Here is a 26,949-nt window from a genome sequence, read left to right as displayed (position 1 = left end):
CTCCTGTGGCTAACTTCTCTCCTGATGGAATATCCAACCATTTGTTACCTCCCCTTGTATTCCATTGACGTGATGAGTGAGAAGGCAAGGGATTCCACTGGAAAAGGACAAATATTTGACTCTGAGTGGAAGAAACAGCAAATGGTAACACAAATGACGACAAATGATAACCTCACCCTAGCTACATTCTGCTTCCAATGGATATACATAACTACACATGGCACATAAATCTCATACTGAGAGCCTGTGCTCCACAGACTGACCCCCAATGTCACACCAGGGCCCACTTGCACAAAGTGATCTTAGCGCTAAGAAGATCGTAACTCCCATACTTTAACATAGGCTTACAATAGTTGTAGCGCTAAGATCGCTTTCTGCAAGTGGGCCCTGGTCGAATTGATGTAGTTAGTGCCATTTTGTAATTGAGACAAGCTAACTAATTATTAACTGTTAGATGAATATATATCATAGAATGTTGCTATAAATGCTGTTAGCCTTCGCCTAGTCTCCATAGAATTCAAATACAGGAGACAAGGAGACAAGCCTTTGTACTGTTAGCTACTGCAGTGGAAATGTCACGTCCTCTCTGACAGAAGGAGAACATACACTGGCAAGGTCGAGGTCTATACTTACAGTGAGGGAAGGACCCTCGCTTTATGACGTTGTTGAGGAAGGAGAACATACACTGGCAAGGTCTAAGTCTATACTTACAGTGAGGGAAGGACCCTCGCTTTATGACGTTGTTGAGGAAGGAGAACATACACTGGCAAGGTGGAGGTGTCTACTTACAGTGAGGGAAGGACCCTCGCTTTATGACGTTGTTGAGGAAGGAGAACATACACTGGCAAGGTGGAGGTGTATACTTACAGTGAGGGAAGGACCATCGCTTTATGACGTTGTTGAGGAAGGAGAACATACACTGGCAAGGTCTAAGTCTATACTTACAGTGAGGGAAGGACCCTCGCTTTATGACGTTGTTGAGGAAGGAGAACATACACTGGCAAGGTGGAGGTCTATACTTACAGTGAGGGAAGGACCCTCGCTTTATGACGTTGTTGAGGAAGGAGAACATACACTGGCAAGGTGGAGGTCTATACTTACAGTGAGGGAAGGACCCTCGCTTTATGATGTTGTTGAGGAAGGAGAACATACACTGGCAAGGTGGAGGTCTATACTTACAGTGAGGGAAGGACCCTCGCTTTATGACGTTGTTGAGGAAGGAAAACATACACTGGCAAGGTGGAGGTCTATACTTACAGTGAGGGAAGGACCCTCGCTTTATGATGTTGTTGAGGAAGGAGAACATACACTGGTAAGGTGGAGGTCTATACTTACAGTGAGGGAAGGACCCTCGCTTTATGATGTTGTTGAGGAAGGAGAACATACACTGGCAAGGTGGAGGTCTATACTTACAGTGAGGGAAGGACCCTCGCTTTATGATGTTGTTGAGGAAGGAGAACATACACTGGCAAGGTGGAGGTGTATACTTACAGTGAGGGAAGGACCCTCGCTTTATGACGTTGTTGAGGAAGGAGAACATACACTGGCAAGGTGGAGGTGTATACTTACAGTGAGGGAAGGACCCTCGCTTTATGACGTTGTTGAGGAAGGAGAACATACACTGGCAAGGTCGAGGTCTATACTTACAGTGAGGGAAGGACCCTCGCTTTATGATGTTGTTGAGGAAGGAGAACATACCCTGGCAAGGTCGAGGTCTATACTTACAGTGAGGGAAGGACCCTCGCTTTATGACGTTGTTGAGGAAGGAGAATATACACTGGCAAGGTGGAGGTGTCTACTTACAGTGAGGGAAGGACCCTCGCTTTATGACGTGGTTGAGGAAGGAGAACATACACTGGCAAGGTCGAGGTGTCTACTTACAGTGAGGGAAGGACCCTCGCTTTATGACGTGGTTGAGGAAGGAGAACATACACTGGCAAGGTCGAGGTGTCTACTTACAGTGAGGGGAGGACCCTCGCTTTATGATGTTGTTGAGGAAGGAGAACATACACTGGCAAGGTCGAGGTGTCTACTTACAGTGAGGGAAGGACCCTCGCTTTATGACGTTGTTGAGGAAGAAGAACATACACTGGCAAGGTCGAGGTGTCTACTTACAGTGAGGGAAGGACCCTCGCTTTATGACGTTGTTGAGGAAGGAGAACACACTTTGGCAAGGTGGAGGTGTATACTTACAGTGAGGGAAGGACCCTCGCTTTATGACGTTGTTGAGGAAGGAGAACATACACTGGCAAGGTCGAGGTGTCTACTTACAGTGAGCGGAGGACCCTCGCTTTATGACGTTGTTGAGGAAGGAGAACATACACTGGCAAGGTCGAGGTTTCTACTTACAGTGAGGGAAGGACCCTCGTTTTATGACGTTGTTGAGGAAGAAGAACATACACTGGCAAGGTCGAGGTGTCTACTTACAGTGAGGGAAGGACCCTCGCTTTATGACGTTGTTGAGGAAGGAGAACATACACTGGCAAGGTCGAGGTGTCTACTTACAGTGAGCGGAGGACCCTCGCTTTATGACGTTGTTGAGGAAGGAGAACATACACTGGCAAGGTGGAGGTTTCTACTTACAGTGAGGGAAGGACCCTCGTTTTATGACGTTGTTGAGGAAGGAGAACATACACTGGCAAGGTGGAGGTGTATACTTACAGTGAGGGAAGGACCCTCGCTATATGACGTTGTTGAGGAAGGAGAACATACACTGGCAAGGTCTAAGTCTATACTCACAGTGAGGGAAGGACCCTCGCTTTATGACGTTGTTGAGGAAGGAGGCCAAGAACTGAATACAGCGTGAAAACTCCAGCTCCATATCTTCAATAATCTTCATGCTGCCAACACAAGGACATGTCTTACACTAGGATCATGCTGCCAACACAAGGACATGTTTTACACTAGGATCATGCTGCCAACACAAGGACATGTCTTACACTAGGATCATGCTGCCAACACAAGGACATGTCTTACACTAGGATCAGGCTGCCAACACAAGGACATGTCTTACACTAGGATCAGGCTGCCAACACAAGGACATGTCTTACACTAGGATCATGCTGCCAACACAAGGACATGTCTTACACTAGGATCATGCTGCCAACACAAGGACATGTCTTACACTAGGATCAGGCTGCCAACACAAGGACATGTCTTACACTAGGATCATGCTGCCAACACAAGGACATGTCTTACACTAGGATCATGCTGCCAACACAAGGACATGTCTTACACTAGGATCATGCTGGTAGGCTGAGGCTCATCAACGCTGATCTGATATCTATGTTGTTGAAAGGAGAGCAGAAATTCTGCCTTCCGTAGGTTGTTTTTCTCTCTGAGATATCACAATCTTATCTTTGGTTTTCTCCACAGAGAAAAGAGACAGTGCTTCACTAATATTTTTGGCAGAGGTAAATATCAACATAATCTTGCACACAATAACATTTTGATGTCCTGCCAAATGCAACTGGAATGAAACAGATCTACTGTTAAAGAGTCCATGCAGTTTTATGCTGCTTGCTACTTTCCAGCAATATCAGGGAGGAAGGAACCAACAGTAGACAATCAAGCCCAGGACCCTTTTCCACAAAGTGATCTGAGCGCTACATCTGTCGTAAGTCTATGTTTCAGTATAGAATTAATGGCTACATTAGCACCAAGATCACTTTGTGGAACAGGCCACTGGTCTTCAGCATGGTGCTTTCTAACAAATACACGCTGTTCTTGAGGCTGGTATATGATACCCAAATACTTTACAAGACAACATAACAATTCTTGTACCAAACAAGATGTGCTCTCACAGCACAATAAATAATCATCTGGCTCATGCTGTCCATACTTCATCTCATGAATTGTTTGATAGGCATTACTTAGAAGTTGATGGATGACAAGGTAGACACAATTTTAGGGATAACAACTTCTTTAATATTGTAAAGAGTGACGTTTTGGTATAGATCCTTAACCCGTTGTCAAGCAAGACTGGTGGTTGTCATCTCCTGGTGTACAAGACCATTTGACTCACTTTCTGAAACATCCTCAACATTCATACATTTGGAAGTTTCATAAGTGATCACACATTACAACACAGTACCTAATTCATTTATGGGCAGCAGGGTAGTCTAGTGGTTAAAGTGTAACACCAAAGGCCGGGATTCGAATCCCCACATCAATTCCCCAATGTGTGAAGCCCATTTCTGGTGTTCCCTGCCACAATATTGCTGGAACATTGCTAAAAGCAGCGCAAAATACTCACCACACCATACTCACACTGATTCAATTAATATTGATATGTTCTTAAAATAAATATCATAACCACAAAATGCATTTTGCCTCATTGATTATTTACATTAATCTAGCACTTATGATAACAAAATATACCCCCTTCTTTTCTAAAAAGCCATCCACACTTAAAATATTATATAATCCAGGTAGACAAGTAAACTCCTACTGTTAAACAGGCTGTGTGTTGTTTCTGACCTGATTTCATCAACGCCCTGGTCCCAGATCTTGTGGAAGCTGAGGATGAGGTTGAGGACCTTGAGCACAGCCTCCCTGAGGAAGGCCACCTTGGGGTGCAGCAGGCAGCGCTCATGGATCTTGCTCACATAGCTGTTGTGGGCAGCAATGATCTGGTCCAGGTCCACACTGGCCTCAATGTCACTCTGGAACTCAAGCCCCGTGCTCTGCAAGATCTGCCATGAAGGAAAGGCAATCAAACCGTATTAACAGTCCATACACAGCTTGTACAGGGTAACAGTCACTATTCAGCTGGTCCAGAGACTAGTGAAAGTCCAGGACTACATTAGGGCTGGGACGAGTTCAATTTTACAACCCGGGTACCCACCACCCTATTACCCGACCCTACCCGGGTACCCACTGTAGGTCTCAAGAGATGTCTCAAAATGTTCGATTGGGAACATTATGGGCATAGCCCTCGCAAAACATATTTAGATAAATCAATCTGGTCATTCATAAACTGAAGTTGAATTAAGTTATATCTTTATTCAACCATATGAAAAATCAGAAGGAATGGGTGCAGTCAGAAAGAAATGCGAACATTAGTAACTTGCAGTGTTACCATAGAGTTTTAGATAATTTTTGTCATTAAACAATATATCACGTGACTAACCATGGGTCTGGGTAGTCCTGTGGATACACGGATCCTAGTCAGTACCCACCCGACCCGGGTACCCAAGTTACCCGTCCCTGCCCTAGACTACATGTACTATATTTATGCAGGAGTCGAGGTGTAAGACCGTCCCTGGTCTGCTAGTCAACAAGTGAAGACTTTAACCATTTAACTACACCACTCTGCAACAGTGCAGTAGCCTGACCCAAGTACTGATGTGAGATTAAAATGTTGATGAAATAACCACCACACCAACTGTTAACCTCCAGGCTCCCATCAACCCTGAAAATCCGACTGCAGAAGACTGACCCTGGTCATGATGTAGTTGTGGAGACTGTTGACAAAGTAGAGGAGGCGGAACCTCAGCAGCTGCATGCGGTGTATGCGAGTGTTACGTGTCGTATCCTCCTCCTCGTACTGAGACAGGTGGATGCTCTTCAAGATGTCTTCCTTCTGCAGATCTGAAATAGTATTTGTTTGTTGTTTAACGCCACGATCAGGAATATTCCTAACTATGTATCATCAGCCTGTGAATAAAAAGAGTCAAACTTGTGACTTAACAAATGTTTGACATCCAATGCTATCAGGTACAAGGACAAACTCAGCCACCCGATCCATTTTCGTGGCTTCTTACGACAAGCTACAGGGTACTCAAGTCCCCACAGGGTTCAGTAATAACAGGCAGACAGCCTTTAGCTACAATTACTTATAACATGATATTACTTATATATATATATTACATGCTACTATATCTTCTGATTTTCATTATTGAAGTGTACATACACATAGCAAGAAAGACTTTGGTATAAACCACATGTTTGTGTGTGTATGTGTGCTGTTTAACCACCGCGTTCGGCAATCTTCCACCTATATTGGCGGCAGTCTGTACATATTTGAGTCTGGACCAGAAAATTCAGTGTTTGAAATCATAAGTATCGATCTACGCATTTGGGTATACAATAACATGCAATCAACTAAGTCAGCGAGCCTGACCACCCAATCCCGTTAGTCGCCTCTTACGACAAGCATAGTTGCCTCTTATGACAAGCATGGGTTGCTGAAGACCTATTCTACCCGGATCTTCAATGGTATTTACCACAGGCATGGTGCTGAGGTACTAAGGATGATTACGTACAGAAGCCACCACGGTGAGACCAGCATGCACTGACTACGTACAGAAGCCACCACGGTGAGACCAGCATGCACTGACTACGTACAGAAGCCACCACGGTGAGACCAGCATGCACTGACTACGTACAGAAGCCACCACGGTGAGACCAGCATGCACTGACTACATACAGAAGCCACCATGGTGAGACCAGCATGCACTGACTACGTACAGAAGCCACCACGGTGAGACCAGCATGCACTGACTACGTACAGAAGCCACCATGGTGAGACCAGCATGCACTGGCTACGTACAGAAGCCACCAAGGTGAGACCAGCATGCACTGACTACGTACAGAAGCCACCACGGTGAGACCAGCATGCACTGACTACGTACAGAAGCCACCACGGTGAGACCAGCATGTACGGACTACATACAGAAGCCACCACGGTGAGACCAGCATGTACTGACTACGTACAGAAGCCTCCAGAGTGAGACCAGCATGCACTGACTACATACAGAAGCCACCACGGTGAGACCAGCATGCACTGACTACATACAGAAGCCACCACGGTGAGACCAGCATGTACTGACTACGTACAGAAGCCACCATGGTGAGACCAGCATGTACGGACTACATACAGAAGCCACCATGGTGAGACCATCATGCACTGACTACGTACCGAAGAAGCGGAGCTGCTCCAGGCAGTACTTAGCTCGCTTCACTTGTAGGAGGAAGGAGAAGATCTGGTTGTAGATATCCTGACTCCGGGAGCTTATCACCAGGTCTACTGGCCAGGGAACCTGTATACACACGAATCATATTAACACTAGCATTTGCACCATAAAATAACAATCCAACAAGTAACAATCCCACAGTAAGTAACAATCCCACAATAAAAATCAAATCCCATGATACATAACAATCTCACAGTAAGTAACAACCTATGATAAAACAAAACAAAACAAAAACAAAAACAAAGTCAGGTACATTCCCTTGTGGGTACATCTGGGGGAACGTCTTACAGTAGGTATGCTGCCTGGGTACTGAAAAACCAGTACTCAGTCTACATGCTGAATGAAACTAGCATTGAGGAGGCAACAGGTCTGACTAACGGACAAGTCGGACATCTCACCTCGTATGACAGCTTGATACAGTCGGTGACACTTATAGGAAACTTCTCCTGAACACTAGGAACCTCCACAGTAATGCTGAGTCTGAAACATGATCCTTCCATCAAAATAACCATCTAATTAAAATCAACCATTTAGCTCCATGACGATACCTCTTTGCATCACGAAATGAGGACACTTCCAAAGAAGGTTGAATTATATAAAACTGAGTGCACTTTGACCTCCCCATCTAAATGAAGGATCGTATTGTTTGACTCTCATCATGATATAAGTATACAAAATAACAGACTAAAAGATGTCGTACTTAAAATATTTAAGGGACTTTACAAATATGACGAGAAGGAACCCACTTAGAAGAGATCATATTTGCATCCAATGATATCAAGGCCTACCTACTAATGACAGAAAGTGAATTGTATTTGGTACAATCAATTTATTATCATGTTTATTAAAATTCCACTTCCAGTCTGCCACTTCGGTTTGACAGTTTCAATATTCACAAGTTAGGGGTGAGTGAGTGAGTTGGGTTTAATGCTGCTTGTAACATTTTCCAGTTATATCACGGCATGTCAGCTTTATGTGGGAGGAAAGGCCGAAGTGATGCAGGTCTCAGACGTTTACCACTTCGGTGAAACCCACGGGTATGGTGCTGACAAACCTAGAAACATAATTGAGGCGAACCGGGATTTGAACCCACAATCATAGGTTTCTGGCATGCCCAAGGGACGCAACTCTGCACAGTGAATTGCCGCGCCTTATATGACTGGGCCACCGGTAAGTAAGGAGCGTCAGTTTTTTACATTATCATGCTTGATATAACATAACATACCACTCAACACTTGCTAAGGACCACTCCTTTGACTGAAGATGACTTAGTCAGAAAATATTGAGTAGTACAAACTTGGTTCCACACACTGAATCAGATAATCTCCTGCTATGGGGCTTGTACAGAGTACCTTTACTCTTGACACAGGTATGTAATATCTACTATGTATTACAATGTATGAATCAGTTCATGTTTCTTTGAAAGCTAGATATTAGTGATGGGTCTCGGTCTGACTTTGGTATCAAATTATGACAATACTGATTCATGTATTGTGATCCATACCACAATATATTGCATGCATTCCTTCACCTGTAATTTGTAACAACCTGAATCATAATAACCCAAATATAACTTTGTTAGTTGTCCGCCTCTTCTTGTACTTTGCTATGGTCACAAAGCGTGCTTAATAGACAATTCATATAAAGGAAGCTGCATGTGATAGTTTTGCTTTTTCTATCATAGGAATCAGTTGCTAATTTCATTATTCGACATAATAAGCGCCCTGCTCTAATAAGCACCCACGGCGATATTTACTAAAATATTTGCTGGTGAACAATCCCAATTAGCACCCCTTCCGATTGGTCAATATACAAAAGACATATTTATTCGCGTATAATACGCAATCATATTCTGGAAAAATATATCTGTCGTATATAAACATTTCAGGCTGTCAGCATGGTCAGCATAAACCACGAAATTGATCTTTCAAGGCTGTTTTTTTTCACCAAAATAACATTCTATTAAAAGCCCCCCATTTCTAATTTTGAGAGCGCCCTGGGCGCTTATTACGTCGAATACGGTATTTCAATTTGACTTGTCACTTATGCACACTTTGCCAACAAAACAAAAATATGTATGATTTTGAAAAACTGCATATATTGGTATTTTCCAAACATATTGAGTTTGTATTTCAAATCATGGAGTACTGGTCAAACTACATATCTCTACTAGATATTGACTCTAAATAGCATAATTAAGTTCTTATTTACCTATTGATATACAAAGCATAAAAAGTGACATGGCATAAATGTAAAAAAAATAGTTCAGTACTAAACAATATTCTTTAACAAAACATGTACCTGACAATCCCACCTTTACATGTTTGATTGTGAATGTATTTAAGTCATTATGAGACTATATTGCCCGGGGTCTGACCTGTTTGTCTCGTCGGGGTAGAGGGCGTACATGGCCTCGTGTAGGACGAGATTCAGCACGGAGAGGTCCCTCCACTGCTCCATGTTCTTCATCTGTCAGAAACAAGTCAACTTGAAGCTCTAGCAGTCCAGGTGAGGCGAATGTATTCACTTATACAGAGACGTTGTGTACGCACATGTGTGTGTGACTGCTTGTACTAATATGGACTTCAAAATGCTAGCCGAAAGCCAGGCAGGGTAACAACAAGTACCATATTTCAACTTCTTTTGTTATGACTGGCCAGGGGATCGAACCACAGACTTTCCTCTCTCCAGGCAGATTCTATCCACTACACAACAGAGGCAGACTAGAGAGTCCAGGAATTCATATCTGATGGGAGTACATCTCAGTTTCAAAGTCGTATTCAGATGAAATTATACTGTTATGTGTTTAAGTGGAATTTGTCATAACAATGACAAAATATGAACATAAAAGAAAAGATTCTTAGAAAAAGGTTTGTAAAGCTATCTTTTAAAACATGTTTACAAACATTGAAGAACCACACAAGATGTAATACTTTAAATACCAAAATTGATGTGCTTCTGTCTTCCATCTTGAACGTTAATATCTTTACAGCAAAGGACGTAACTCCTGCGATAATCTCTCTAATCAGGACTAAACCTGCAGTCCCACACATAATCCATGAGAGGCAATCTCGCATGCTGAAAAGGTTTACATATTCACTGGAGTTGAGTGAGTGAGTAACAGAGTGAATGCAGTTTAATACTACTGTGATCAATATTCTATCAACATCAAGGCAGCCTGTACAGAATCGGGTCTTGGCCAGACAAATACATCCATCCAGGCCATCATGGTACACACAAGCAGTCAGATTCACACAGTGTAGCTCTTGGACACTTGGGCCACAGCCAGGGTGGGAGAGTGAGTGAGCTGGGTTTTAACTCCGCTTTTAACACTATTCCAGTGATATCAGGGGAGGAAAGCACAAAGTCATGCAGGTCTCAGACGTTTACCACTTCAGTGAAACCCACGAATACGGGTATGGTGCTGACAAACCTAGAAACATAATCCGGGCGAACCGGGAATCGAACCCACAACTCTAGGTTTCTGGCGTGCCTAAGGGATGCAACTCTGCACTGCGACTGCACATTAGACGACTGGGCCACCCGTGCCCCCTCCAGGGTGGGAGAAGAGAGACAACTGTGGCTCCACCAGTTCTGACTGGGCAGACTGAACAACAAATGAGGAAGCTGGGACTTTTTAAAGTGGAGTTGACAGACCAAGGGACGCTTGATAAACTGCTGATGTAATGACTGTTTCTCCAAAAGGGTACAATACAACACCATTGTGAATATTATAGCATGCTGGACAACCTAGAGCCTAACACAGATCTTAACAGCATTCCAGTTACATCACATTGTGTTTGATGTGGGAATAAAAAAACACTGAAGAAAAGTATGAGGCTAAACAAGATAATGAACATGACTCTGGAATTCAAGCCACAAGTAGCAGATCCTGGCAACAACATGAACAAAGGGACACAACTCTGAACAGTCTTGAACCACCCATGCCACGCCTATATGACACTAGTAATGTTTTAGTATGTTGAGGTAAGATGGTGTACTCACTCTGTCAAATATGTTGGTGTAAAAGTTGAACATGGTGTCGCCCGCCTCCATCAAGAAAAACTTCTGCAACAACAAAGACGACATACTGATGCATCAGTACAACACAGACAACAAGACATCACCACAACTGTCAAAAACCAAAAACATTTTCAAAAAACATTTCAGTGCTGACTTAAGACAATGACTTATCACAAACTATTCTATTGCTGTCATTTTCTGCTCTGCCTTTACCATCCGACATTTACTCACAGCCAATACATATCTCTCACAGTTACCTATGGTCTTAAAGGAACCTATTGTGGCAGCGTATATATAGCCCCATTTAAAAAAAAAATTCTTTAAGTACACCAAAATATTTCAAAGGTAGATGTATTTTTGTTTCAAATTTCACGATCACTGATCCCATATAATAATCAATGTCCACAATCACAGATCCTCTATCTCCTGTCTCATCCCCACCAGGACCAACAACCATCTGACAACCCAGCCCAGGACCAACAGCCATCTGCCTCACCCCAACCCAGGACCAACAGCCATCTGCCTCACCCCAACCCAGGACCAACAGTCATATGACTCACCCCAACCCACGACCAACAGCCATCTGCCTCATCCCAACCAAGGACCAACAGTCATCTGCCTCACCCCAACCCAGGACCAACAGCCATGTGCCTCATCCCAACCCACGACCAACAGCCATCTACCTCACCCAACCCACGACCAACAGCCATCTGACTCACCCCAACAGTCATCTGCCTCCCTCCAACACAGGACCAACAGCCATCTGACTCACCCCCACCAGGACCAACAGCCATCTGACTCACCCCAACCCAGGACCAACAGCCATCTGACTCACCCCAACCCAGGACCAAAAGCCATCTGACTCACCCCAACCCAGGACCAACAGCTATCTGCCTCACGCCCACATAGATCAACACCTATCTGACTCACCAACCAGTCTTCTGCCTCACCCCCACCAGTCCACTGCCTCACCCCCACCAGGACCAACAGCCATCTGGCTCACCCCCATCAGGTATGGTGTCATCTGCCTCACCCCCACCAGGACCAACAGCCATCTGACTCATCCCCACCAGCCATCTGCCTCACCCCCACCAGGACCAACAGCCATCTGACTCATACCCACCAGTCCTCTGCCTCACCCCCACCAGGACCAACAGCCATCTGACTCATCCCCACCAGACATCTGCCTCACCCCCACCAGGACCAACAGCCATCTGACTCATCCCCACCAGTCCACTGCCTCACCCCCACCAGGACCAACAGCCATCTGACTCATCCCCACCAGCCATCTGCCTCACCCCCACCAGGACCAACAGCCATCTGGCTCACCCCCATCAGGTTTGGTGCCATCTGCCTCACCCCCTGTAAGTCGGCACTCACCCTCATGGCAGTGAGGAAGTCCATGAGCCGATACTTCTCCTTCAGGATGCGGACCAGTTCGGAACAAACCACGTGGTACCTGCGTAGTATGTGTGGGTACAGACACTCCTGGAGCAGCATCTCAACTGGCTGCAGGTTCTCAGACTTTAGGCCCCGCAGCAACCTACCACAGGCAAGGGTCTCAGATGATGCCACAAAGTGGTAAATGATAACAAGCAATTGAGTTAGTTTCTTAACATGACAGGCACAGTATTGCTAAACATCTATGGCCCAAAGTCTTCAAGCAAAAGTCTTCTGGCACTTGCAGCAGGTGTTCACTTTCAGAACAGAGAGATCTAGATGGCTTATACTGAGACAAAAGTTCCATCAGATACAGCCTGGCTGATTCATTGAATCCTCACATAGCATTTCAAAGTTAATGCACTTTGCATAAATAACCCAAACAACAAAGTATTTCTCCTGATCCCTTTTAGATCTAACCACATGCTCTCCCTCACAGGGATTTATCTAGGATTCCCAACCAAATGCCCTTGGGAGCAATATTGGAAAAATATTGTTACAGTCGTGCCCCGCTTATACGGACTTCAGATATCCGGAAACCTCGGTTCCCGGACGATTTTCATTCAAAACGAAATAATGACTATATAAATTTACCCGTATATACGGAAATTCAGTTTCCGGAACCGGACGGTCATTTTCATACACAAAACACTGAAATGCACACAAAATTGTCTCACTTATCCGGACAATACATATAATCCTTCCGCTGATGGTAATCCTTTGACTCGTGAGAAGTCAATTAACCAAGTGACACTGAGTTACGTTTGAGCTACGAGCTTGTTTATTGTACATGTAATCCCCAAGCACAAGTTTGTGGCTTGTATAGAGACCTTGATGAACTATATCGAGAACACAGGCGATCTGGACAATTTGGAATTATTGTTTAAAATTCAAACCTCAAAATGTGGTAAAGTTCAAACTTCCATGACAGACTTCCAGTAAGAAGCTGGTTTCAGTTATACGGAAATTCGTTTATGCGGACGAATTGTGAATTGACGCAAGTGTCCGTATAAACGAGGCACGACTGTATATTGTTCAAATAATGACTTTTTATAGTGTTCTCATTTTTGTAAATACTGAGGAAGTGGGATTTTGTTTTCAAATTGGGAATGTTTACTGTAATTTGCTGCCAACTTGGGACTGAATATCGGCCTCTGAGTAGGTCTAGATAAATCCCTGCCCTCACCTCAACTCCCTGTCCTCCTCTGATTCGACTGGGCCCACGTGCAGATGGCTGAACACTGCCTCAAAGTTGATCCTCAACAGAGGGTCATAGACTCCCAGCCCCCTCAGCTGTTGCTCGATCTGAGCAGTCAGGACTGGAGTAGACACAGTTGTCACCCTTCTCCAACCTTCTGATTTACCAGCTGCTGGTGACTTGGTCCCAAGGGTCTGCTCCAGGGATTTCATAAATGTGTCATACAGCGAATCTGGTTTGCCTGTAGAATATAATAAATATAAATTTGTTAATTTTACATTAAATTGTATATTCATATACTTATCCTATCTCACACTATGGATTTCTTTCTTCTTCTTTCGATCCTATGTGGAAATATGCTTGAACAAAGTTTCGATCACGAGTGCGACCTGGCAAACTGGAAGGACGATTCTCCGACTGTCAAACATTAGGTGAGCGATCCTTTGAGCGCTGATCCTGTGATCAACTTTTCTTGGAATGTTGACCCTTGGAAGAAGCGTGAGTCATGTTGCGAGTTCCTAGATTTCAAGCGCCGTACAATTTTCCCGTCTGTGGCACTTGTGTAGATACATGTTGAAGGATTCTTCTGGAAGATGGGCACCAAGGGAACAATGCTTGTTAATACTGCATTGACCACGACAGTCACAGAAATAGTAATGAGGGTCTGAAGTTGAAAAGGTAGTTCTACACTCCGGACAGGCCACAATGTGGGGATGAAAAAGAGGCAGGGGCATCATGTGATCAGGTCGTGTAGGTCACTTTGCACAGGATTACAGTGCGTGACCCATTGTTTTGGGTGGTGACCATGGTGATGCTGGGATGTGTTCGACTGATTTGTTTTTAGAAGCTGGAAGCTTTGTTCAAGCACATTTCCACACAGGATCGAAAGAAGAAGGAAGAAATGCATAGTGTGAGATAAATTTATAAATATACAATTCAATAAACCTAAAGTTAATCCCATTTCAATATCAACTGAAAATTTGAACACTCAGGATTCTGCTTTCAATCACCTGTATACGTTTGATGGTATGAGTTTTATGAGTGAGTTTTTATGAGTTTAAAGAGTTCATACATCAACAAAATGTCCTCTCAAACAATACCAGAAAAATCACTTATCTCCAAACCAGGGACATACTATTTCCTGGACACATACCATCTCTGTTCCCTATGACTTGAAATAATTGTCCCAAGTGTTCAAGCACTTCCATGGATTTTCCTGTCAAGACGATATCCTTGACAACTGGCTGCAGGAACTTGGGAGCCCAGGCTGTTGCCACAGCAACCTGCTCATGCTCAGGAAACTGGGCAATAGTTGTGCTGAGCACACTGGAGTTTGTTGTACTCTTTGGCATGTGGAGCACGAAAGCGTTCTCCCAAAATGTCTCATCAACTGACTTCACATTGTCATTTCTGTAAGAAAGTAATCACATGTAAGTTCCTCCATTTGACATAGTTTAGGTTGTCTGCTATTATAAAACCTTTGTCCATCCAGGTGCTTTTACCAAACATTTTAAGCCAATCTATCACCGAAAGGCCACTTTGTCTAACGAAAAATTAGATAATTCACATTTATGACCAGTCAAGGATGTTTATGGCAAAGGTGAATGGCAGTAGCAAAACGCTTTTCTGTAAACTATGAGATCATTTCACATTATTATTTTGCATGGCATCATGACACTTCATGACACTTCATGCACATTAGACATTGAGGAAAATATTTAAATACACATCCTGAACTTTTTAATCTAGTACATACGTAGTATCAGTGTTAGGAGCAGAAGGGCTCTCAAGACCTTTGCAAAGCAATGATCACCCCAAATTTGTTTCAAATTTAAGGCCTTCCAAAAAAGGCCAGACCTTAAAGGCTGATTCAATCTTTTCAAGGACAGACTGGGAAAGTCAATGCTGTTTGTTGCTTCTGGAACATTGACTCAGTGACTGTGGTCACCATTCCATCTGTGCCCTCTGGTGACCAGTGTGTACAGGGAACATGTTCCACCTGGGTGTGCCGGCTACTTGCCTCTGAACAACAAACTCATTCATTGGGTCATCCAGGTGGCCGTTGTTGATCCAGTCTCCAATGATCTGCAAATATGGCTGAGACGTCTGCATCCACATTGGCAGTAACAGCATAATCTGCAATATACACATCACCCAATCACAATGAATCCTTTCACCATTCAACAACATTAAAGACATAGGTTGAAATAGAAGTGAACAATATCCAGCTTGAGTGACTTTGAGTTGGGTCTAACGCCGCTTTCATCAGTATGCAGTTATATGTCAGAGTGTCAGCTTCATGTGGGAGGAAAGCCTGAAGTGATGAAACTAGCATGGGTACGATGCCTAGAAAAATATAAACAAAATCAAGGTGAACAAGGACTCGAAGCAATGATCATAGGTCTCTTGCATGCCTACAGCAACTAAGCACAGTGAACCTACCATGTCCGGTGTGAACTCCCCTAGTGAGTCATACTGAGATGGGAGCCTTGAACACCAGTGACACCTACTATGTCCGGTGTGAACTCCCCTAGTGAGTCTTACTGAGATGGGAGCCTTGAACACCAGTGACACCTACCATGTCCGGTGTGAACTCCCCTAGTGAGTCATACTGAGATGGGAGCCTTGAACACCCTACAAACAGTGTCACCTACCATGTCCGGTGTGAACTCCTCTAGTGAGTCTTACTGAGATGGGAGCCTTGAACACTCTACAGCCAGTGTCACCTACCATGTCCGGTGTGAACTCTTCTAGTGAGTCATACTGAGATGGGAGCCTTGAACACCCTACAGCCAGTGTCACCTACCATGTCCGGTGTGAACTCCTCTAGTGAGTCTTACTGAGGCCTTGAACACGCTACAGCCAGTGTCACCTACCATGTCCGGTGTAAACTCCCCTAGTGAGTCATACTCCAGCACAGTGTTGTACATGACACTGAGGAGATGGGAGGCCTTGAGACTGTTTGTGGGCAGACTGGCAGCGGCCGCCACACCATTAATATACAGGGAGTACACCAGGCCGATCTTCTGACTCCATGCTTGCAGCTCCACCGACATCATCGACAGAGTCATGACCTCTTCTGGGAACAAAACCGCAATGGCTTTTCATTCAGGTGTTTCTGGATCATCTCACATAATCAAACATCGCAACTTTTCCATCAGAGCACATGTAATTCAACAAGGTCTGAAATGCTCTAACTGAAATTCAACAGAGTTTGATGGAACTTAACTCCTCGAAAAGCCACATACACAAGATCTCCATGACTATACAGTCAAGTCTCGTTAATCCAACACTCGTTAATCCGACAATCAGCTTTATCCGACACTAATGATGGGAACCGATCAAATCAGTACGATTTAGACCACTTAATCCGACAGTCTCCGACACACATAATCTGCAACAAATTACCGAAATCACTCATTAATCAGACTCGTTAATCCGACACAGTGATCAGCGTACTCTGCAGTCATCTGATCCCCCAAAATCATGTCCACTTACCATTTCTTATGATCCTTTTCTCTAGACCCGAGAGGTAAGTTTGTAAGTCCTGCAGAAACTGGGACACTGTTTTAGTGAACGCTTGGTAGGTCATGGGTACTCCGGTGAGGTCGTTACCAAGGCAACTCTGTGACACAATCTCCTGAACGAAGGTCTGCAGAACCTGAACATGGCCCCCATGCCTGCAGAACGGCTGAACAAAACTCTCAACACTCTCCTGAAAGGGGGACAACTTCAGCTAGAGAATGCAGATGGGGAGACCCCACTGTGGCTTTGTAATCATCTAATAATCTATTACGAAAGCTATGGTACACTGGCTAAAACTAACATGCTAGTGCTAAGTTCCCTGTCATAAATACTCTTTTATAAGTATATATTTGTTGTATATAAGATAACCATGGTCACAGGGAAATAAGGTTACACTTGTCATGGATTTGTTTGTTTGTTTGTTGTTTAACAAAACACTCAACAATCTTCCAGCTATATGATGGCGGTCTGTAAATAATCGAAACTGGACCAGACAATCCAGTGATTGACATCAGGAACATCGATCTACACAATTCGGATACGATGACATGCATCAACCATGTCAGCGAGTCTGACCACCCGATCCCATTAGTCGCCTTCTACGGTAAGCATGGGTTGCTGAAGACCTGTTCTCTACCTGGATCTTCACAGGTCACTTGACTTGAAAGTTAAAAGCACTTCTAGAAGCTGTACACTGACCTTAGTTAGATGGGACACAGAGATGTCGTCACGGAGAGTGAAGCGGCCTCCTTTGTGGAGGAAGATAAACAGGTCCGAGACACCAGACAGCATCCTGCCAACAAAGCCAATCATGTAATGCCAAACATGTGAAGACAATCATGTAATGTCAATCATGTCAAGAATCATGCAATGTCAATGTCAATCATGTAATATCAAACATGTCAATAATCATGTAGGCGACTATGCTTGTCGTAAAAGGCGACTAATGGGATCGGGTGGTCAGGCTCGCTGACTTGGTTGATACATGTCATCGATCCTAATTGCGTAGATCGATGCTCATGATATCTATCACTGGATTGTCTGGTCCAGACTCGATTATTTACAGACCGCCGTCATATAGCTGGAATATTGCTGAGTGAGGCGTTAAACAACAAACCAACCAAACCAACCAATAATCATGTAATGTCAATCATGTCAATAATCATGCAATGTCAATCATGTCAAGAATCACGTAAGGTCAAACATGTCAAGAATCATGCAATGTCAATCATGTCAATAATCATGTAATATCAATGTCAATCATGTAATATGAAACATGTCAAGAATCATGAAATGTCAATGTCAATCATGTAAAGAACCATGTAATGTCAATGTCAAACATGTCAAGAATCATGTAATGTCAAACATGTCAAGAACCATGTAAGGTCAAACATGTCAAGAATCATGTAAGGTCAAACATGTCAAGAATCATGTAACACCAATGTCAAACATGTCAAGAATCATATAATGTCAAACATGTCAAGAATCATGTAATGCCAATGTCAAACATGTCAAGAATCAAGTAATGTCAGTCATGTTAAACATGTCAAGAATCATGTAATGTCAAACATATCAAGAATCATGTCATGTCAAACATGTCAAGAATCATGTAATGTCAAACATGTCAAGAATTATGTAATGCAAATGTCAAACATGTCAAGAGAATCGTGCAATGTCAATCATGCCAAAAAGATTATGGTTTCAAACAAATTTGCATGTGATACAAGTATTTGTCATTTTGTATTATTATCATTTGCCATGTGAAGAGATGTTATTATCATGTACACAATTAGAAAGGGACAAGATGGTGTTTTAAGTATAAAGGAGACTAACATACCATGATGTGACTTCCCAACACATCAGGGGGCATGGGTGACCCAGTCGTCTAAGGCGCCGCGATTTGCTGTGCAGAGTTGCGTCCCTTGGGCACACCAGAAACCTATGATTGTGGATTCGAATCCCGGTTCGCCTCAATTATGTTTCTAGGTTTGTCAGCACCATACCTGTGCTCGTGGGTTTTACCGAAGTGGTAAACGTCTGAGACCTGCATCACTTCAGGCTTTCCTCCCACATTAAGCTGACACGCTGTGATATAACTGGAATACTGTTAAAAGCGGCGTTAAAAACCCAACTCACTCACTCACTCCCAACACATCATGACACGCTGCTGACATACATTTGTCTACAACTCACCACAACACCTCCCTCAAGACCTGGATCTCCGTGACGAAGGTGCGGCCCCCTTCACAGTACAGCTGGTTAGTGCGAGACTTGTAGGACTCCCTTAAATAGAAAAAAAACAAACAGATCAACATCAGGGATATTTTGCATTTCAGCTAAGGAAAAACCATGAACACTTTTGACACAACAACACGTAATCAAATATCTGAATTGAAGGCATATTGCTAATTCTTGTTGACTGGATTCAGTGGCAATAAGTGATTATGGTTTGAAAACCCTTTTAGCAATATACCATGGTGGGGGGACACAAGAAATGGGCTTCACACATCTTACCCATATGGGTTATTGAACCTGGACTTTCGTTGTGACAGGTGAACACTTAAACCACTAGGTTACCCCACAGCCCTTTAGTGGCTATAGAAACAATGAGCGAGCAATGGCGTTTTTCACTTCTGTCAACAATATTACAGCCATATCACGACAGGAGGTATAAAATCTGGGTTGAAACAATGAGCACTGATTCCTGCAGCCGGGGCACTATCAGACAGGTTACATATTGCAACAGAGCTGCAGATAAGCAGCGTATTTGCGTAAAATATTAACATGTGTACAGAAACGCATGCATTCAATGAAAAACTCAAATGTATAAAAACAGCCTGCATTAATACCCAATGGAGCTTTTTCAGCATGCATAGTCATTAGAAAGGAGCAAATTTCCGAAACACAATTACAAGATAATTTACTTTCCGAGTCAAGCCATATATTTAGAACAGATATCGTGATTATATATATATCTCTAAAAAATTATTTCATTTTATTTTCATCTTAAAAATGTTCACTCTTTTGGGAAAAAAACAAATAGAGTGATGAATAGATGAGTGAAAACATATCGGTTACCCACTGAAAAATGTAATAACCCAATTAAAATAGATACCCTAGAGTAAAAACTCAATTGCTCAAAAACGTTGTCTGGAGCGCTGTTGAAACCACCCAATACTCGTTATGACACCTGGGCATTCAGGTCCTCTATCCCAAGAGCAATTGCAGAGGCAAGGCAAAAACATGGACATGAAGACATCAATCTATGACGGAAGTATAATTAACTGATGCAACAGTGCCATACAAATGAAAACCTACCAATCTCTGGCTAAGTTGGAACTGAAATGGTTGTCTATAGTATCCTCTTCACGACTCATTCCTTTCCAATACTGCACCACCAGATTTTTCATCAACCAATCATATCCTTTGTCTTCCACCACATCAGACTCATGTGTAACCAGCATAGATGTATCCTGTGTTGCCGTGACAACAGCAGACTGATTATCTGCTGCATTGTCTTGTGGTTGAGACCGTTCATCCCCATCAGAATCAGACAAGCTCTCATCATCTGAAGGAATCTGCAAAAACATAAAAGCACATAAAGCACACTGTCGGAATGCACTCAGAGAACTGATCATTTCCTTCTTGAAATCAGATTCTAAGGGTGAAACGATACACGTAAACTTTGATGCACGTGTGATGATGCCAACCCGGAGGTTCAGCTTTACATGTCCATACAAGGTATTATTATTCCGGATAGTACAGACTCAGAGATTGATTTATATCCCAGCGGAAAGCAAAGGTGGTTACCGGAGAATCAGCATATCCTCCTCGATACACATCCTCTCCCTCCAACAGGTGACCAGACCAGTCAAAGTCATCTACAGGTTCTGAAATCAAAGCAAAGATGTCTTAATACAGTCTGCCCACTGTATGTGACTATATATGTTTGTTTGTTTGTTTGTTTATTTGTTGTTTAATGCTGCAACTCAGCAATATTCCAGCTATATGACGGTGATTTGTAAATAATAGAGTCCGGACCATTTGTTTGTTTGTTTGTTGTTTAATGCATCACTCAGCAATCCTAGCTATTTTACAGCGGTCTGAAATAATCAAGTCTGAACCAGACAATCCACTGATTGACATCATGAGCATCGATTCACATGATTGGGATAAAATTACCGGTATCAACCAAGTCAGCAAGCCTGCTGATCCCGAATCCATTAGTATCTTCTCACATCAAGCATTGGTCACTGAAGATCAATTCTAACCTGGATCTTCATGGGTACAAATCCAGACGAGACAATAATAATCCATATTGTGAGGAATGATCCACACCATCAGGGTACAATATCATGCAATCAACCAAGTCAATGAGCTTGACTCCTTATTTCCATTAAGTCACCTCTCTGAACCAGCATCGGTTGCTGAGGACCAATTCTAACTCAGAAACACCACAGGGGTTCCCACAATGTGAAAATGGAAACGTTATAGTTCAGATTCCATGCAAACATTCTTCGCTTACTGACTGAACAGTTAGTGACCGGAACCAATCCACAGAACATTGCAGAATGAGTTGCATTCCAGTTGTATTACTGCATCACGTCAATGTTGGAATGAGAGTGAGTTGGGTCTAATGCAGCTTTGAACAGTATTACATCATGGCGTGTCAGCTTAACATGAGAAGAAAGCCTGAAGTCTCAGACCCTTACAATTCTGGTGAAACCCATGAGCGGGTATGGTGCTGACAAACCTAGAAACATAAACGGGGTGAACTGGAATTCGAACCCACAACCATAGGTTTCTAGTGTGCCCAAGTGACACAACTCAAATTGCGGCACCATAGACAAATAGGCCACCCGTGCCCCCAGTTTATGTTGGAGGAAAGCCCAAAGTAACCTAAGCTGAAGACATGATGCACAACTTTTGTGAAAGAAACCATCCCAGGTATGGTGCCAACAAATTAAGTATTACCCGGGGCAGTGCCATACCCTGATGATTACCATTGAAATGGTAAATGTCTGTTACCAGAAGTGGGACTCACCATCTTCACGATGGGGCAGCGCGAGACTGAAGTCGGTGGCCGTGGGGTGGTCCGCCAACAGGAACAACAGGTAGAGGATGGAGTAGTGGGTGTCTGTCTGCAAGCAGTCAACAGTTACTATGGTTACTATATCACATAATAACATTTCATTCTCTTCAGTAGCAACAAGATTTGAGTTTTTACACATGAATAAAAAAATGTTTCTTAAAATTATCATGACCCTGAAATTGCTATTTCACTTTTGACAGTAATGATGACTTCAATAAGGACTAGTATCAGAAGCAAGGGAAATCCTCTGATTGACATGATTGATAATACATCTATTCCAAATAGTAACACTGACAGGGTTGTGGTCACACTTTAAGGATCCCCAGGGGTCCTTAAGAGTTGCTGAATTAGTATTTGAATATAGGGGCTCCTAAACATAGAGCTTTTAGCACTGGGGTAATGACAAGGACTTTGATTTTCATGTATCATTTCTAACACTGGTACTACAAAAATGTAAACCAGGTACTTGACTAGAAAAATGTAACCCAGGTACTGGACTACAGAAATGAAACCCAGGTACTGGACTACAGAAATGTGACCCAGGTACTGGACTAGAAAAATGTAACCCAGGTACTGGACTACAGAAATGTAACCCAGGTACTGGACTACAGAAATGTAAACCAGGTACTGGACTAGAAAAATGTAACCCAGGTACTGGACTACAGAAATGTAACCCAGGTACTGGACTACAGAAATGTAACCCAGGTACTGGACTAGAAAAAAGTAACCCAGGTACTGGACTACAGAAATGTAACCCAGGTACTGGACTACAGAAATGTAAACCAGGTACTGGACTAGAAAAATGTAACCCAGGTACTGGACTAGAAAAATATATCCCAGGTACTGGACTACAGAAATGTAACCCAGGTACTGGACTACAGAAATGTAACCCAGGTACTGGACTACAGAAATGTAACCCAGGTAATCAAATTACACACCATTAGAAATTGGCACTAGTCCCGTAGTCCTTGCCAACCAGTTAAAGGTATCACAAGGATGAGTAGACATTTACCATTTTTAAGGGTTTTGCTATATGTTATCATTATATGGACTAGAGGACTAAAAATGTTAGTTTCTACTGCTGTTACATATGTACCTTGCCGTCATTTTTGTCTTCAAATATCGGACTATTCAAGAAATCTTCAGTCAGCTGAGTCAGAGCTTTTGCTTTCTCAGTCTGTGAATGCACTTCCAGTTTTATGCGCATTCTGCAAAGAAGACACAGAACAAGTAGAAATTAAATATGGTTTCTCTAGATGCTTGTAGATCAGGGATATAGCTATTGCATATTGATTGATATATTAATGTATTTATCTCTTTCTAAAATAATTGCATTAATACAGAAAAAGCGATTACCAATATAACTCAACATTCAACATTTGCCAAAATTAAACAACTTCAGAAGTTTGGACATTAAAGTACTTTAATTATCTTAACAACTGTATTAATAGAAACATATGTAGACACCTGGCTAAGAAATATCATCAATAAGCATGATAAAATATCACAAGTGAAATCATCAAAATTTTCCAGTACTGAGCACTAGTAGGTTCTTTAAGTCATGTACATATGTTGTGATATTGTTCAGTCAGTATCTAACATGTCTAAAGTACCATGAAACCTCGATAGTCGAGACCCCATTATCCAGACAACTACTTCTTGGAAGTAACATTAATCAGGAAATTGTTAGTCCAGAAATTTGTTAACATAAGTGCTTCCAGCAGGTATGCTACAGGCTGGATCAACAGGGTTTCAGTGTCCATTGTCAGATACAGCAATAGTTATCTAGGTCTGGAGGAAAGGGTTATTACCCATCTAAGGCTCTGGTCACTTTATGACTGTCCACATCTAGAAATCGGTGGAATTTAAAGTTTGAGGTGGCAAACTGCTGACACAGTCGAAAGTTGTCCTCTCCTTCCTGAAAAGAAACAGGAATATGTAGAACAAAAGTAAAGAGTGAGTGAGTATGGTTTTACGCCGCTTTTAGCAATATTCCAGCAATATCACGGCGGGGAACACCAGAAATGGGCTTCACACAATGTATCCATGTCGGAATTCGAACCCGGATTTTTGGCGTGACGAGCGAACGCTTTAACCACTAGGCTACCCGACCGCCTAGGTGTCACAATTGGTCGGAACAAGCATGTGATGTTTCAGCTTCATTGGTAAGTGGTTTCTGAGTGATAATGTTAACAGTGCAATAAACACATTTTGAAAGAATATAAAACCATTTAAACTTTCAGCACATCACAAAATGATGCAAAACATACTACAGACAAACAATACAAGACATAAGCATGAAAAGTTCAACTGACTTTCAGTCAAGTGAGCTAATAATATGGCTTGACCTCAGATCAGTTTGGATTTCATTATGCAACATTCGCTCATGTGGTGAGATAGCTGACCCTAACACTAACCCTAATTTACAACTGAGGGGTGCTAATGCAAGACAAGACTGTTCTTGAGTCACATATTTTGGAATCGGAGGTTTGTTTGCTTGTTTAGGCCACACCCAGTAATATTCCAGTAATATGACGGCAGCCTGTAAACAATCATGTCTGGACTAGACAACCCAGTGATTGACATTATGAGCATATGTTCATTGGAATATGAAGACAGTCACATGCAGCCCCACAGGTGTCAAAGGTAACTAACAAAGACATACTTAGTGTATAGCTACTGCATTGATGTGGCAGTCAGATCAGCTGTTTCTGTCTGAGGTGGTGATTATAATTTGAAATTTCTTGTTGATTATCAGAATCGGGAATAGCCAATGACACATTCACAATCAGGAATGTAAACACGTAGAGACAAGAATTTATAGAAACACAAGGACAAACATTCACTAACCGATAATTATTTTATCAGGCATAGTTCTTATTAAGTTATCAACTACAAATACCCATTCTAATACCTCGAGTCCAGTTAAATGTGATATGAGGGATTTCGTCAAATTTTCGAAATTCCCTCTCCAGCGCGCCATGACCACATCCAGTCGCAGCCAAGCCGGCTGCCGATCCTAGAAGTTAATTGACAGTCATCGAATATGTACAGTGTGCTTCATGCATATTCTTAAATGAAATATATGCACGAGTAAAAGACAACTGATCCAAGATAGTTACACATTTAGCACATAGACCCTAAGTATAAATTAGTAAAGTTTGTTGACAGCATGTGCACTTCCGGTTGAAAGTATTTTTTTAAATTATGGATCGGATTTTACATCGGAAAATGTTATTTAGAAAAGCTATTCAGATGCGCTTCAAGATTATAAACAATAAAATAAAACGAAAGCAAATGCTAATTAATATGGTATATTCTGTCCGACCTCCTGTGGGCGTGGTCCCGACAGGGTGTTAATGGTTTATTTTGCGCATAAAAAAATAATGAGGTGAGACATGCTATGGTGGCGTACCGCTGTATATTAGAAAACAAATCAACAATGGAGTGCGACGTGATAAACGGTTTCTTCTGTTAGAGCGTACTGGACTTAACCAACTCACCCACAAATGAATTAACATCCGTTACTTCCCGTACCATTTCCTTTTATTAACCAATTACAAACTACATAACTTAGTGTTTTAGAACTCGTTTAACTAATTTACAATTTTAGGAATTATTTTTTCAACTTGGACAAAGCAAACGCTGTTCACGGATTTCATCTGCAGTCTTATACAAATAAGTTTTGGTTTGTTGAATTGTGGATTATAATTAAACCGAGCTGAAGAACAGAGAGAGACTTGGGCTGGGACGAGTCCAAATTTCCTACCCGGGTACCCAACCCCCTGTTACCCGACCCTACCCCCGCCGTAGGCCCCAAGATGTAGGTCCTAATGTCCAATTTGGAATAGTTTGACCGTAACCCTGGCAAAATACTCGTTTAAAACGATCTAGTCATGTATACACTGAAGTTGACTGAAGTTTTATCTTTATTCAAACATATAAAGTCAGAAGGAATGGGTGCATGGTTAGAAAGAGATACGAACATTAGTCACTTATAGTGTAAGGGTAGAGTCCCAGATAATTTGTGCCATTAAACTATATGTCACGTGACTAACCGCGGGTCCAGGTAATCCTGTGGGTACCCGGGTCCTACTCAGTACCCACCCGACCCGTGTACCTGAGTTAATCGTCCCAACCCTAAGAGAAACCATATTGCTTCCGCTGGATGATATTTCACATTTTATTTGTTTGTTTGTGTGTTTGTTTGTTTGTTTGTTTGTTGTTTAACGCCGCACTCAGCAATATTCCAGCTATATGACGGTGGTCTGTAAATAATCGAGTCTTGACAAAACAATCCAGTGATTGTCATCATGAGCATCGATCCACGCAGTTTGGACCAAGTCAGCGAGCCAGACCACCCGATCCCGTGAGTCGCCTCTTACGACAAGCATAGTCGCCTTTTACGGCTAGCATGGGTTGCTGAAGACCTTTTCTGCCCCGGATCTTCACGGATCTTTCACATTTTGAGGTTGACTGGTTAATGGAGCTTTCGGTCATGTTTGTCGTGCGAGCCCACTAAAACGGGAGACGGGTCGTCAGACCTTGAGTTGTGTGTCAGTTTACCCGGCCGATGGCGTTGGTCGTTCCTCATGCTTTGAGTCAAATTGTTTGCCTGGTCCAGACTCGCTTATTTACAGGCAGTAATGATATAGGCGGGATGTTAAACAACTTTCACTTATAATTGCTGTAAT

General features: G+C 42.7%; 1 protein-coding gene across 1 annotated transcript; it reads right to left on the bottom strand.

The window, feature by feature from the left end:
- On the bottom strand, positions 1–25,420 carry LOC139468382 (gamma-tubulin complex component 5-like). Its single transcript, XM_071250320.1, has 22 exons — positions 25,170–25,420; positions 24,067–24,173; positions 23,352–23,463; positions 22,208–22,304; positions 20,974–21,053; positions 20,482–20,741; positions 19,357–19,446; positions 17,863–17,956; positions 17,137–17,353; positions 16,515–16,717; positions 15,659–15,774; positions 14,792–15,048; positions 13,627–13,879; positions 12,381–12,543; positions 10,983–11,045; positions 9,355–9,446; positions 7,376–7,457; positions 6,923–7,043; positions 5,441–5,592; positions 4,480–4,694; positions 2,740–2,840; positions 1–97 (listed from the first exon to the last, which is right to left on the bottom strand). Exons 1-22 carry the CDS (start codon positions 25,236–25,238, stop codon positions 45–47), a joined length of 2,997 nt encoding a protein of 998 aa, XP_071106421.1. The 5' UTR covers positions 25,239–25,420; the 3' UTR covers positions 1–44.
- Between the last annotated feature and the right edge of the window lie 1,529 nt (positions 25,421–26,949).

The sequence above is a fragment of the Haliotis cracherodii genome, unplaced genomic scaffold (genome assembly GCF_022045235.1).
Source record: "Haliotis cracherodii isolate W230 unplaced genomic scaffold, xgHalCrac1.p SCAF_1, whole genome shotgun sequence".
In the NCBI taxonomy this organism is placed as follows: Eukaryota; Metazoa; Mollusca; class Gastropoda; order Lepetellida; family Haliotidae; genus Haliotis; species Haliotis cracherodii.
The sequence above is the reverse complement of the archived record's forward strand: the minus strand, read 5'-3'. Positions and strand labels throughout refer to the sequence as shown.